This window comes from Rhinolophus sinicus, linkage group LG03 (genome assembly GCF_036562045.2).
Source record: "Rhinolophus sinicus isolate RSC01 linkage group LG03, ASM3656204v1, whole genome shotgun sequence".
Classification (NCBI taxonomy): Eukaryota; Metazoa; Chordata; class Mammalia; order Chiroptera; family Rhinolophidae; genus Rhinolophus; species Rhinolophus sinicus.
Window position 1 is genome coordinate 194,654,976 of NC_133753.1, and position 15,417 is coordinate 194,670,392.

General features: G+C 46.2%; 1 protein-coding gene across 2 annotated transcripts in view; it reads right to left on the reverse strand.

Annotated features, from left to right (window-relative positions):
- MTRR (5-methyltetrahydrofolate-homocysteine methyltransferase reductase) overlaps positions 1-15,417 on the reverse strand; it is a 51,264-nt gene that overhangs the window by 8,390 nt on the left and 27,457 nt on the right. For both annotated transcript variants that reach the window (XM_074329096.1, XM_074329095.1), the window contains exon 15: positions 549-15,402. In XM_074329096.1, the coding sequence (XP_074185197.1) occupies positions 15,258-15,402 (145 nt within the window). In that variant the 3' untranslated portion in view covers positions 549-15,257. The remainder of the gene's footprint in view (positions 1-548; positions 15,403-15,417) is intronic.

Below are 15,417 nucleotides of genomic sequence, written 5' to 3' on the forward strand. Positions count from 1 at the left end.
CTGGGGAAAAAATACAAAATGCATCACTTCCAACAAAAATGTGAAGCATCACCTTTGAGCGTGCAAAGAACCCTAACGAAGTATATTTGAAAAAGATTTGAAGGTGTAGTTGAAAAAAATGCAAACGTTGTCTCAGGGCGCCATCTAGGGGACGGCTCCTGAAGTGACACGCTCTTCCTCGGTGCTGCAGCCCGCTCGCTGCATACGGGCCGGGCCGGCTCTCTCCCAGGGCTCGTCCACGCAAAACATCTTCCCACGCAGAAGTCTCCCAGTTTGGGGCTGACACAACTGGGCATCGGAAAATGCCTAACCCTGGGCAGGTCTCCATTGCTTGTGTTTCTCTTGTTCCTTTGGAACCTATGCGGCCGAGGCAGCACGCCAGGCTTTCACAAACAGCTAGAAGGGCAGTTACCTTGTCCCCACCTCGCCACCTGCACCACCACCAAGAGCTCTGCCCGGAAGCCCAGGCCCGGCTGCCTCCCCCGCACACCTGGCTGCGGCGGCCGCTGCCCTCCCCCACCTCGCTGGCCTCCTCGGAGGCAACTTACCGCTCCGGTCCCTGCACGTGCTCAGCGACGCTGCGCGCAGAGGCGGGCGCGGCGGGAGGGCCGGGGGAGGCCCGAGACGCTCGGCCTCGGGGAGGCCACGCGGAACACAGGCTCCAAGCACTGTCAGGCCCGCTTCCCGCTCCTCTTCCTCTTTCCCCACATGCCCCCTTTCCCTTCCTGAACCATTCAGTCCTCAGGTGCCTGAGGCTTAGCGGGGCGTGGTGAGGGGGCATCCCTGCCGGTGGGGCTGAGGGAAGGCGGCTCGGCCCGGGCAGGGGTGGAGGTCCACAGAGAGGGGCGGCCCGGCTGGGGAGGCGGGCGCTGCTGGTCACACAGAGGACGCCCGGCGAGGCCCCAGGGCTCTCGGGGACAGGAGACCTGCAGGGCCGTCCCCGCACACAGGTCCTGGGGCGTTTGCACCTTAACCACCCGGCTCCTCCCCAAGGGAGCTGCCTCCGCCTCACCTGTGATCACAGCAGAGGCTGAGTACCTGCCCCTCAGGTGTCCCTGAGCCCTGACTCCTCCCTCTAAGCTGGGCCCCTTTGCTGCTCCCGACACCGCGTTCCGGGGCCCTGGGCCCTGGGAGGTGCACCCCCTTCCCAGGCGGAAGGACAGTCACAGAGGCTGCCTCCTCCTAGGTTCTCTGTGAGCACAACACGCTCCTACCCACTGAGACTCCAAACAGACAGGAAATTCCCAGCGCAGGGGTCCACTACTAGAACATTCCACAGTTATCACCCACTGCCAACATGCGCCTCAGTTCTTCGGGTCTTGATTATAAGGTCAATGAGGTTTAACAAAGTGAAAGGACTTCGTGAATGTGATGTCTCCTGGTTTTCGTCTGCAGCCTCCAGGGCTGGACAGCTCCCAAGCTGGGCCCTTGAATAAAGCACCCAGGGTGTCCCACCAGCGACCACTGCAGGTCTTGATTCTAACACTGAAGCTGCTCCAGGAACCACGAGCGATTCCACACAGGTTGTCACTTCTTAACACTTTAGGGCTCGGACTCCCCGGCATCAATGCCAGGTAGGGACAGAAGTCCTTTCTGCTGCACTGATAACGTATTTTATTATAACACGTGGAAGATGTATGACGCTCTCCATACGCAGATACTTTGTCATTAGTTAAATGCATCATTCTTGCAGGTGCCCGGGGACGGCTGGGGCCACTGACAGCTTTACGACGATTGTATAGTCTTTGTGTCTCATGCAACTAAATATAGCTCTCTACGTTGAAAAATTTCAAGACTCACATCTGTCTGCATAGGGAAAAAATGGTGCCTATCAAATTTCTTTTGAATTTGCTTAGATTTTTGCTTTGAATATGATAGTTTTGCTGTTATTGGTCAGTGCTGGCATGAACCCCTCACCCCACCCCGTTGGTTAGGTGGCTGATTTTCTGTGCGAAGTCTAACGATGTCTCAACACACCAAGGACAGATTATGTTGTCTCCCTAAGCACCCTAAAGCCTTAGTTTTGGATAATCGCTTGCTTTTACCTATCAGTCCTAAAGTAAAATCCATCCAAGTCTCTCACCTGCCTCTGCTAATGTGTTAACATGAGCAGCCTAGAGTTAAACTGTCCCTTCTGAAGACTGTAGAATCAAGTTTCCATAAGTTTAACCACTTTCTCCATGTGGCATGCTTCTGGATCGTGCAGCATCGTGCAGCCGTTTGGCACAGCTGCTCAGAGAGCGGAAGCAGGGTGTTAGGACAGGAATGGGTTTTGCGCCCTGTCTTCTGGGAGCTCAAGACTCTCAAAGGACTCCCGTCTCCTAACCCCGAGAGGGCAAGTGGGGGGACTACTATCTGTTTGCAACACAGACAGTAACTTTCATGGCACATGGATGGCACAGACTGCAAAGTCCAAATTGATAGTGGACTTGAACCCGAGAATGTTTTTTGTCACTGAGAGTTGTAGAAAGTTTCAAGATTGACTCTTGGATGTAGGTAAAACCTCACGTCCCATCATAACTGAGTCACCCCAGAGGGCTGGAGACTTAAATACTGATAGACATGGGTCTGCAATGTAAACGGACGTACAAGCTTCGGTCCTATTTCACTCCTGGGAAATTTAGATCTGAGTTGTCTTGATGGCAAGTGTTTCATACTGGCATCTGTGTAATTCACAGACAAGGTGTTCATGGTCCAGGGAATGTGTTCAGTCTGCCAGTCTTGGCCACCAGAAGAAGGAACAATTTATACAAGAGGGGAGGGAGATTTATCAGAAAGTAAGTAGACAGACGAGGGGAGAAACTGAGCCCATCCTCCTCTCCTCTATGGACTGACTCTTGCCACTGATACTTCTGGAAGAACAGTCTATGGAAGAATTATGACATTAATGCTTCTTTTAAAAAACTGCCTAAATAGTTCTATTTTGACAAGACCTGAAGTTCTAGAAGCTTGTTTTATGATGAAACATATCATCTGTAGGTGTTGTTTTCTACTTTGGGTTTTATGTTTGTTTGTTTATTTATTTATATGGTGTTTTTGGTAATGAGTGCTTGGGGGGTGGGTAGGGAAGCTGCCCAGCACTGCTCCTCAGGTGGAAACCATGGCACCAGCCTCAGCCAAATTCCCCAACTTGTGCTCACTTCCGGCTGAGGGACCTTGGACAGTGTTTGCCTGTGGTGTACAATGTTCCTTCCTCAGCTCTTCTGCCTCATCAAAGCCACTACTGTCCCGTCCCCTGCAGAGGAAAACCAACCCAGGGGGATCTCAAAGGAAATTGCCAGAACAAATAAAGTCCCTATTCGGGGGCCTTTTTGGGTTCTTTGCCAGGCCACACAGGAAACCCACACTTCAGACACCAGTGGAAACACTCAGGTGTTTTAGCACTCAAGGATAACAGACCGTTTCAGGAGTCCAGAAACGTATTCTGTCCTGTACTGACTCTTCACTTAGAAAATGAGAATTAAAAGTAGTTCATGCTTAAATAGAAAAGAAACACGCTTACTCTTCCGTCCTCATATCTTGCCGAGGAGCTACAATAGCATTTTCACTACAAACAAAGGGATAAAAGCAACAATGAGAAATAGAGTTAAAACTTGTATTTTTTCACGGATTGGCCTTTGCTTTGTTTCCCACCAGGGCTCTGATGCCCCAGGCACAGCAATGAAATGACACGCTGAGAGCACTGGGCTTTGAGCTCGCATGCAGCAGATGTGATGGAGCTGAGAGCACTGGGCTTTGAGCTTGCATGCAGCAGATGTGATGGAGCTGAGAGCACTGGGCTTTGAGCTTGCATGCAGCAGATGTGATGGAGCTGAGAGCACTGGGCTTTGAGCTTGCATGCAGCAGATGTGATGGAGCTGAGAGCACTGGGCTTTGAGCTCGCATGCAGCAGATGTGATGGAGCTGAGAGCACTGGGCTTTGAGCTCGCATGCAGCAGATGTGATGGAGCTGAGAGCACTGGGCTTTGAGCTCGCATGCAGCAGATGTGATGGGGCTCTATGAAAAGCCTGAGGCATGAGGGCACTCCCTTCTCCTAAATAAGTATCTTTTAAAGAAAGTGAGGGACTCCCTTTTTCTATATAAAAGCACATAACCAAAAAACTTAACACAGTATTGCTAAAATCATTAAAGGAAAAACTTTTATTCTTAAGATCAAATAAACATAGTGAATAAACCATCGTTTTAGAAATAAACTAAATTCAAGTTTTAAACAGTGGTTTTCTATAGAGCCATACTCTAAGGACCATATAAACCACAACAATTGATAAAACTATGGCTGCATTTTGCCAAATACGGCCTCAAAAAATAAATTTCTGACATAGGAATTTTACTCTCTCTAAATGCTGAAAATGTATATATTATTTTCATATTGATAAAATTCTCTGCCCCCACCTGGGTCAAAATTAGAATAAAAAACACATGGCCGGTTCCATGGTGTTTCCAGAACACTAACTGCCACGGAAAGGGTGCCTTGATTGACAGGCGCAGACTTGAGTTGCAGACCCATCACACTTACACCAACCACTGATGAGGTCTTTGCAGTGATCAAAACAAATAGCGTGATGGTAGATAAAAGCCAAACTGGATGCATAATTACATGATTTGTAAATGGCCTACATACTCCAAATAAAAGGCAGAGGTTATCAGATTAGATAAAATAATAAGACCCAAGTTTATACTATAAGAAAAGGAGCTTTCATAGTGCAGACACAGGTACATTAAACGGTAGGAAAAGTTATACCATGAAAACGGTTTCCGAAAGAAAGCTATGTTAATGTCAAAGTAGATTTGAGAAAAAAGAATATTACCAGGGAGACAAACAGCAGTTTCATGAGAAAAGGTCAATTAATGAAAAGCACATAATCCGAAATGCTTACACCTAATAGTAAAGTACATGCATTTTCAATATGTATTAACATATTGAAACTGGGTTGACACTAAAGGATAAAGAGATAAACCCACAATTATAACTGGAGACTTCCCACCCTCTTGTCAAATATTGACAGACGGCGCAGACAGAAAATCAGTACGGATAGAGAAGACTCGTACACTATAAAAACAACGTGGCCTCACTGACAGTTACAGAATTCTCCACCCATGCACATGCTTTTAAAGTGAACATGGAACAGAAGCAAGATAGGCCATATTATAGGTAATAGGTAATAAAACAAGTCTCCAAAAATGAGAAGGGATTTTCATCATACAGGGTATGTTCTTCAATCACAAGGAGTTAAAATAAAAATCTGCAAATTTACAAACTAAACACACTTCCAAGTAACGTATCAGTCAAAGAAGAAATAACAAAGGGGTATTAGACAGTATTTTCAGATAAATGAAAAGGAAATAATAACATATTAAAATTAAAATTCAAACTTGTAATGTGTAGCTGAAGCCATGATTAGAAGAAAATTTATAACATTAACATTTATAAGAGAAGAAAAATCTCAAATCTATTATTTAAGCGTCCATCTTAAGAAATAAATTAAAAAAAAAAAAAAAAAAAAGACTAAGTTAAACCCAAAGCAAGTGGAAGATAGGAAAGAATAAAGTTAAGAATAGAAGTTAATGACAGATTACAGAAACACAATAGAGAAAACCAATGCAACTAAATCTTGTTTCTTTGAGAATATAAATAAAATGGATAAACTGCTATCTAGACAGACTAATCATTAAAAAGAGAGGGAGAAACCATTTTATAACTTAGATAAAATAGACAAGTTCCTTAAAATGTACAACCCACCAAGTCTCACTCAAAAAGAAACAGATGACCTGAATACCCCAATATCTATTAAATAAACTGAACTTGTAGTTAAAAATCCTTCCCACAAAGAAAACGCCAGGCCCACATCACATCAGATGAATCTTTCTTCTCAGGGTCCACAAAGGTATGTAAGAAAGTAAGGAGGAATCAATTTGATAGCTGACAAAAGTCACAAAACCAAAATAAGAAGGCTGCCATTTGCCCAGAACTTGACAATTGTCAGAAACAGTATCATGCATTTTCTGTCTCAAGAGAACATTTGCTATTTGTTTCCCCCTTCTGTCTATGATATTAGTTCAAGCTGTATAACCCACAAGAAGCAGCAGGAAAATCACAGCCTGTATCATAGGCAATAAAGTGAACATACAGAAAAAGGACAAAGTTTGCCAAGGGATTTCATGACATGTGGAGATAGCCGAGACCCCACCTGGCACCAGCCCTGCAATGTGGGGGTTTTATGTCCCTGATGTCTCTACAAATAAAAGTCCTAAGTGTGCTGTTCACCATCTTTTTATAATCATGAGCGCGGAAAGACCGTACACCAGGAAGCTGACACATACAGTCTTCCTGTGTCATTTCAAACACTATCTATCCCAATCCATTGTTCAATGAATACTTACACCAATTTGTAAGTGATCTCACCTACAGGTCCCCACCCTCAATCTGTGATTCCTGGTTCACCACCGATTCCCCCACACAAAGCAGCTTTGGGGTGTGGAGCAGATACTCGGTTTGAAATAGGAGCCCTGTGAGGGCACCCCAGAGGTTTATGTGGGCACTTGTAACAGAATCCAGTCCAGCCATTCCCACGTGTGAGGTTCAAAGTCAACATTACAGGATCCTGCTGTCATTTCCAATTGCACTGCCCTCAGGGCTAAATTCTAAAAGCTGAGGAAATAACTGCTTCCAATATTGAGGTAAATCCGAGAGCTTCAAATGCCTCGTCCATTTTCCGTTTTCCGCTCGCTCCCTCTGAAAAGCTGCTCTTCTTGGTGTTCCTTTTCAGTTGTCTCTTCGTCTCTTAGCAATTAATTTCCACTTGTCTGGAGGCTGGGCTTTCAGCCCCCAGATTCCAGACACCTGCAGGGTAATATTACCAGCAGGAGAGCCCGTGTCCTCCTGGGCAGGGCCTCTTCTGCTGCCACAGCCCCAGGGCTCTGTCCTCTGCATTCCTCCTGCCACAGCTCTGGGTGCAGCCCTGTCACCTTTATCACTGCTACCTGATGTTCTCACAGCCAGAGGATCTTTAACCTGATGCCTCTGGCCATCCCAAGTGCTGTCTACAGCTGTGTGTTCTGCATTTGACTTGGGTCAGAGTGAAAGCTCCAGGAGGGCAGGGACGCTGGGATAGTCTCACTCACTCACTGCAGTGCCCTCAGCTCCCGCATGGGCCTGGCAGACACGAGAAATGCCTGCCAGTGATTGTTTGTTGAACCAACTGCAAAACAAGCAGCTGGTTATTGATCTTCCTTCACTCAATTTATCAGCAAATGTTTTTGGATAGTCCACTGGGCGCTATCCTCAAGGTAAAGAAAGATGCAGTGATATGGTCTAGGTTAGAAGGAACCTAAGAGTTCAGTGAGAAAACATCCTGTGAATGCCAATCCACTATGGTCACAAGCTATGAGGCTGGTGACAAGATGCAGTGGTTACATGAGCCAAGGACCCACTGAGCCGGAATCATGGCAGCTACACTGAGCAGGCTGCCTCTGAGCTGTGTTGATTGACAGATAGGAGTTGGCCAAATCCACAAGCAGGGATGGCACATGGGAGGGTCATTCCAAACACCAGGTACAGCATTTTTAAAGGCACAGAAGCATGAAAGTGTAGCATCTTTTTCAGGAGGTACAAGCAAATTTCTGAGTTCTTTGAACAAGAAATTGGCTTGTAGCAGTGCTCAATGAACATTTGTTGGGGGATGGGTGGGTAGATGGATGGATGAATGATGGAAAAATGATGGACGGATGGATGGGTGGGTGATGGATAGATGGATAGATGGATGGATAAATGGATAGATGGATGATGGAAAAATGATGAATAGATCAATGAATGATGGATGGGTGGATGGATGGATGGATGGATGGATGCCTGGATGGGTGATGGATGGATAGACGGATGATGGGTTGATGGGTGTGTGATGGATAGATGGAATGATAGATGAATGGATGGGTGGATGGTAGATGAATGAGTGGATGGATGGATGGATGGATGGATGGGCGCATGGATGATGGATGGATGGGTGGGTGATGCATAAATGAGGAGATGGATGATAGAGGATGGATGGATAAATAAACATGTACATTACACTGAAAATGCACAGTTCACAGCTTTGTAGCTGAGCCTCCCAATAACGTCCTCCCTCCTGCAGCTGCTCCCCTTCTCCTAGGCTGCTCTGCCCAAATCTCTCCAATCTCAGGAGACTCTTCACTCTGAACACAGAGCTTTCCCAGCCAAGCAATGCCGAGGGGCTGGGAAAGGTCACAGAGCCAGTTCTTTCCCACAGCCCCAGCACTGAGAGTGGAGGGTTCCTCCCCGGGGCTGGGAGGGAGCCCGCATGGCCATCATTAGATTAAGGCCCTTGCTATAAACTGAGCAGGGAGGGCGACATGGGAACATGAGTTCCCCTCCTTGTACTCTCGCTTCACCAGTCTCCAGACACGAGTCCTCGTTGCCGTGGGTGGAATGTGCAGCCCCCTCCCGATGCTGGAGTGCTGCCCTGTCCTGGGGGCAGGCCCAGTGCCTGTCTCAGAGACACCCATTGACCTGACCTCATGGCTGGTTTTATTTGTATTTGCCTTAATATCTTAGGCCCACAGCTATGTCTTCCCAGCCTTTCTCGCTAAATCTGAAATGCTCAAACAGCTGATAAACTGCAGAAAATTCCTTTCTTCTGAGAGCCGTCTTTGACCAAACTCCAGAAACTAGCTAACGTAGGCTGCCCTACTTGCTGAGGCTTCGTAGAAACTTAGCCTTTCTCCCCCAAGGCTGACCGTCCTGGGGCGTGGGCTCCACCTCTGGCCTCTGGTGAAAGGCATGCTTAGCGGTACTCTGCTGCGGCTGCTCTCCCACACGTGCCAGTCACTGATCACACAGAATGGGAGACGCGGTGCTCTAACACTGCTTGAGCCCAACTGGGATTCAGCTCTGGTCAGCTTGGGCACCCTGAAAGGGGAACCTGGGCCCCACGCTGGCACCGTCGGGACCACTTTACAAGAACTGAGGTGTTAGTGCTTTCTGAGGACCAGTTTGAGTTTTGGCTATTAATCCTTCAGTTAGCCAGCAAGTGGAATTGCAGATTCGTGGGCAAGCAGTTCTCTCCCTCCATTTTGCCCTTGATCTTTCAGGTTTAATACTCAACAACTGTGTGCCCTAGAATGGCAACAAGTGCGGGTCTAAAATTACAAAAATACATCAGTGAATCGCTAACGGGCCCTACGTGGCAGCATGTTTCCAGATCTTATTATCAAGTCACATTCCCCCTCTGGAGTTTTCTAGTCCAGCTGCAAATGAAACCTTGCCTGGTCAGTCCCTTTGGACCATTAAGAAGGAAAAACGGAGGTGAGCAATAACCTCCTACAATTCCAGCTTATTTCTCTACAGTTACTATTAAGCAAGGGTGCAAACGAGAGCTCCATCGTGTACGTGGCAAAGTCCCCCTGCTGTAGGTCTTGTGATGGCAGCTGACGTGTCACTGAGAAACTTCTTACAAAGAAAAGACAACCACCTCACTTCCCCTTGAAAATACTGAAGTGGAAAAAAATCTTAACAACCCATAGCTACGTTCTGAAATAAAGGAGGAATTTAAACGGCTCTTACAATGGACTCATGGTCTTTTGTTCGTCATGCATCTGGAAAAATAGGAACATGATTTAGACCTTTTCTGAACTCTTCCTTTACCTGTTAACCTTTGGCAAGTGAATGTAGGCTGCTGAAAGGTGCTGAGTTAACTGCTGTTGAATCAAGGACCAAGGAGATGGGTGTGTTCTGGAACCATGCAGTGGAATGGCACTTGGCAGGGGCACTAAAAACCTATCATATGACCCTGCCATACGTGACACGGTCTTCTGAAATCAAATCCTTGTTTTGTTATGAGGCATAGCTCTAGCATTTTACAGGTGCCATCTATGTATCATTGTCAAAATGCCTGTGTTTAGGTGGAAACGCCTTCCCAGTTGCTAATATTGATAAAGGTGTCCTATTTCCTCAAAGGCAGATGACATGACACAGGTTTTCACAAAGTCTGCCAGTCCGAGTTCTTGCTGTGTGAAGGGAAACAGGCCAAGAGGCGTGTGTATCATTAAGCTTCACCCGTGTTTAACTAGTCTCGAACTCAAAATGCTGTCGGAAGTTTTTTCAGAGAAAAAGAATTAGAAGTGTCGCACCATACACACCACTAACTTCATGATTGATCGCTAAAGAACCACTATGCAGAGTGTCTGCTGTCTCGCACGGGCAGAGTGAAGGGCTGTCCGCTGCCTTTTCAGAAAACAGAGACCGAAAATGTGGTTCTTGTGAGTAGAACTTGAAGCTGCAGAGACCCGGGACGTCTCCTGGCCTTTTTTTAAGCCACGTTTGTCACCCACTGTTGGAGGGAAGAAATGATGTCTTTTATGAATATCACTCTTGTCCTTGGCTTATATTGTACTATTTATAATAAAGATCAGCTTTGAAGTTACAAAAGGTGAATGTTCAGAAATTAGCATGTATTACAACGCATACAAATGGAAGTACCATTCTGCATTTTCTCTTCAATTTGATGTGATTTTAACGACACCGGACACTCTGCTTTGTAGTAACTGGGTAAAGGAATGGCGTGATGACACTGGCTGCGCAGGGCTTAGGATCTTACAAAGCGGGTGCTAGTTTATGTGGCCCATGGGGAATTCGGGGAGGTGCACGTGTAGCTGGGAGCAAGCCCATCTTCTCCCGCGACTGTCAGGGCTGGCAGACAGCTCCATCAGAGCTGGTGCCTCCCACAGGCCACACTGTAAAGGGAATAAAACCTTCCTGACCCAGTTCCCCGCCATTTCCTGACTAACACATGACAGCAGAACTAAAGAGCCTCTTCAGTAACCACCACTCACCCTCAGTCACTCTGAGGCTGTGTAAGACACTAACCAATGAAGAAAGAGCACTTTTTCAAGTAACAGAAATAGTGAAAGCAAAGGAATGACAGTCGCATACTAAGCATTCTGTATTCCAACTTCCGTATCTTCATAGTAGAGCACATTTTAAAAATGGCAAAATTGAAGCATGTTTTTCTTTCATTGCTTTTTAATGAAATTCCTTCTGAATGACAGAAAGCGCTTCCCTCTGGACACTGCTCGTCACAGGTGACCTGGGCTGCGTCCTCTGTCTGAGGCCACACTGGGGTCAGCCCTGGCCCCCCCAACACGTGACACCCCAGCAGGTTGTGGTTTAACTCCACCTCCTCCGTGGGACAAAATTATTTTTAGTAACTACATCATGAGACATGTGATAATGGCAGGAAAGAAACAGTGAAAGTTTCCTTAACATTAGAGTAAAAAAGATTAATACAGCATTTAAACAGGAACTTAGGAATGTAAAATGAGGGCCAAGATGACAAACACAAAGGAACAGGGCTTGAGTTATTGTACTTCGATTCTGTATTGTGTGACCACCTGATCTGTATGTTCCTGGTGACTTTTAACATTTGGAAAACAATTATTGGTTCCTTTCGGTTCCCCTTCATAGGCGAATGCTGCTTTGAATACAGGTGTGACCCTGTGACAGGACCCGCTCGTGAGGAAGCTCTGCACACACAAGGCTCACGCTGGCACGTCTGCACGAACCCCCAACCTGCCCTGCGACCTGACAGGTAACGCGGACACATGAGGTGCTTCTCAGATTTTGTCCTCGGCAGGATGTGATTACTCTTTTTTTCTCAGCCATCGTTTTCTCTGGTGTGAAATTTTAAATCAAGCAAATCAGATATAAAAATATTTACAAATAGCCAGAATCCATCCTAAAAATAATATTGTGACATTCAAGCTTGAAAATTATTCCTTGAAGATCGGTACACAGAAATTATGGAGAAAGCCACTTTGGAACAGTTGCCAGAGTCTTAGAATTTCTTGTTCTTTTTCTTTTCTTTCTTTTTTTTTAATAAGGGAAAAGAAAAACTTAGTGTACGACCCAGAAATCCTACGGCTAGGTATTTATCCAAGTGAACTGAAAATTTATGTTCATGTAGAAATCTACACGCAAATGTTTACAACCTAATCATAACTGCACAAAACTGGAAGAAAGCCAGATTACCTCCAATAGGTGAATGAACAAACAGTCGTGTACCACACAAAAGAATATTACTTAGCAGTGAAAAGGGACCAGCTACCAACTCACACAACTACAGGGACGACGGATCTTAAAGACATTTTGCTAAATGAAAGAAGAGTCACCCCAAAGCCACCTGTTGTATCATTCTGCCCCTATCACAGTCTAGAAAAGGCAACATTAGAGGGATGGAAGAGAGCAGCGGCTGTCCGGGTCCTCCAATACAAGGAGTTAGGGCTCTTTGGAGGCGTGGTGGGTGGGTTCCCACCCACTGGGGCAGAGAACACGCAGATGACCCTGGGGCATCTAGGGGTGCCAGAAAATAAGATGTGCTCCAGACAAGAGGCAAGTCAAAGGGACACAGGAGTCACCCTGAAAGGCAGCGCGACAGCCACGGAACAATGTGAGCAACAAGGAAAAATTAATGTGGAACTGTATTATAATCCAAAGCATTCAATACCCAGGAGCCCATGCTGATAAAAAATACATAAATTGGGAGAAGGGACAAATTTCCTTACAGAATTATAGCTGATGTCTACACACTCCTCCATGCCTCGCCCACAGCAGGATGTAAGCGTCAAAGGACATTATTCAGAGGAAAACCCCAAATCTAGGATGGCCTCAGGCAAGGCCTCTTCCACCTCCCCATTTCTTTCCTGTCCTCTGCCCCAGGAAGTCCTCACCGGCAGCTGCCGCACCTCCCTTCTCAGGTGACGCTCCCTCACTAGTGTGCGTCTGTGGCTGCCCAGCCCCTTCAACACCGCACACCAAATCCCCTTTGGACGGGCCCTTCCTCCTAGCCTTTAGCACTGACTTCACGGAACTGTTTTATTTGTCTCCCCTCAATGCAGGAAGCTCAGCTCCCCAAGAAGGAGGCGCTTCCTGCCCATTGCTGCGTCCACTGCACTTGAAGGGGCGCTCAGTACCTGTGTGGTGAATGAGCCCGCTGGGTACTGGGGCTGCATCCCACGGCACCTCCAGCACCGTAAACCAGCCCCAAATATTCCGCAGTCCACTTTCATTTCCTCCTGATGCCACGAGTCATTGGCATGTACAGTTCTTCGCTGTGGTCTTTGTGGGTTGCTTTTGTGGTTGATTTTCAATTCTATCAGGGTCGGAGGACAATGCCATAACTTATGCCGTTTCTTGAGTTTTCATGGTCAATTTAAAAAAAAAGGTTTCAAGTACAACTGGAACCAGTGTGGGTGCTGTTTGCTGGGTGCAGCACATACATCATCTAGTTTGCTAACTGTGAAGTTCAAATCTCATACTTTATCTGACAGTTTATGACTAAGCAGTGATCCCGTGTTACGGTGTCTAATTCAGTTTAGAATCCTTCAGCACGTATGTTGGTGAGTTAGCATTCTAACGAGGAAAGCCACATTGCGACAGCCACGGGCTCTGCTGTTAATCTCACCACTGATTATGGGTAACCCCCCACCACCACACACACACATAAGATCCTTACAGTAGCGCCTGAGGCTTAACCCTAAAATGTAACAGCACCACGTCCACCACTGGGTCGGAAGGCAGCTCAAGTTGACAAGAGGAACAAAATCCTGTCCCTGACACACTCACAACCACTTTGAATTAGATTTTCATGCAGGACGAGGCTGGACCACCTAGAGACAGCTGGAGCCTCTCAGGACAGGTGGCAGGAGCTGCCTTGGGCCTGGCTGCTGAGACATTTTTAATAAGTATCTGCCCGTGTGGCAGAATCTGGGCTGAGATCTATGCTATCATCTGTCGATCTCTACCCACCTGAAACTTGGTATCTAACAGCACCTGACAGAAATAACCTGGCTGCGATGCATAAACAAGACGGCTCAGGCCAGGTGCCAGCACCCACCGTGATTGTCACTTTCTCTTTTTGGATCTGTTTTCAGGTCACATGCAGATGTTTTCATATGGCGTTATTTATTTATTTATTTAGGTTTGCTTCTATTATAAAAACAAAATGAGATTAGAGAATGGAACAGAGAGCCATAAAGCCTTATCAAACCTTAAGATGAACCTTCAGATCTTTTTCTAAGAGTTTGCTGGATGCGACCCCCAGCTCAGGGGGTCGGCCTTTGCCACATAGAGATTTGTTTTCTAAATGTCAATCTCAAAAAAAAAAACACCCAAAACAATATATACTAGCGCTTAGGAGAAAAGTATTCAATCCCTTTACACTTAGTTTTGTTTTGACAAATTTTAGGAGAGAATTTGTCACCGACACCGAGGACTGTACTGTCTCAGTCCTCTCGGGCTGCGATAACAAAGTACCAGATGCTGGGTGCTTATAAACGACACATTTACTCCTCCCAGTTCTGGAGGCCCAAGGCCAGGGTGCCGGCCAGGCCGCGTCCTGGTGAGGGCCGCCTCCGGGGTATAGACGGCCACCGCCTTGCTGTGTCCTCACAGGGCAGGAGGCAGGAGCTCCAAAAGGAACAGAAATGAAGATTCCTGGGGGGGGAGCGGGGGGGTGCACAGAAGAAAAAAGCTACAGTTTTACTAAAGTGTGTGTTTGCTCACATCTGTAAATTGAATGCAAATGCTCCTAAATTCTGGAACTTTGCTATTAAAAACAAGTAATTGTGATAAATCATATGTCAAAATAGGATTTCAAAATATATTTCACATTTCTAGCATCCTAAAAAAAGAAAATCTCTATATGCATTACCTTAAAATACTTTTTTATCAGAAATATAGTTTTGGTAATAAACAACCATTTGATATAGTTACATACACATGTAATCAGATATGCTGATTACACATGTGCCATTTTAATACATTAATATAAATACTCTTTGTGGCATTTTTCATATAAGAATAAATTATTTTCACATTGAAAAAACCTTCACATTAAAAAAAAATCACAAGATTTAACTACCCAGGGGACGCCAGTGCCCACCTAAGTGCCGGGCGGCCTCCCATGTGCAGACGGACGCCCTGCGAACCCTGAGGTCTCTGAAGTCCCCAGGCCGCAAGGCGGCCCCTGGCCCCCGGACGCGCTGGGGGAGTGAGGGCCGGCCGCTCAGGGGGCCTGCAAGCCAGGGCGTGTGCTGCCATCCAAGCTAGAAGTTTGCTGCATTGTTAAGTGCTCCACTGCCCATCCCACTGCCTCCAAATAAAGTTAAAATTGAAAGTCTCAGGCTTCAATCAAGTTGTCTTTTAGTACTTTCAACCAAAAAACGTAATCCTCTCCATTTTCTGATTTTACGACCAAATATCCTGAAGATAGCGTTTTTCTTCTTTTAAAGCAGCCAACGTCTTCATTGCCTCTAGTTTATCAACTCCAGCCTCTTGGCTTATTATTTCTGCAAGGGCATCATTTACATCCTTGGCCATATTCTTAGCATCGCTAGGAAAAAATAAT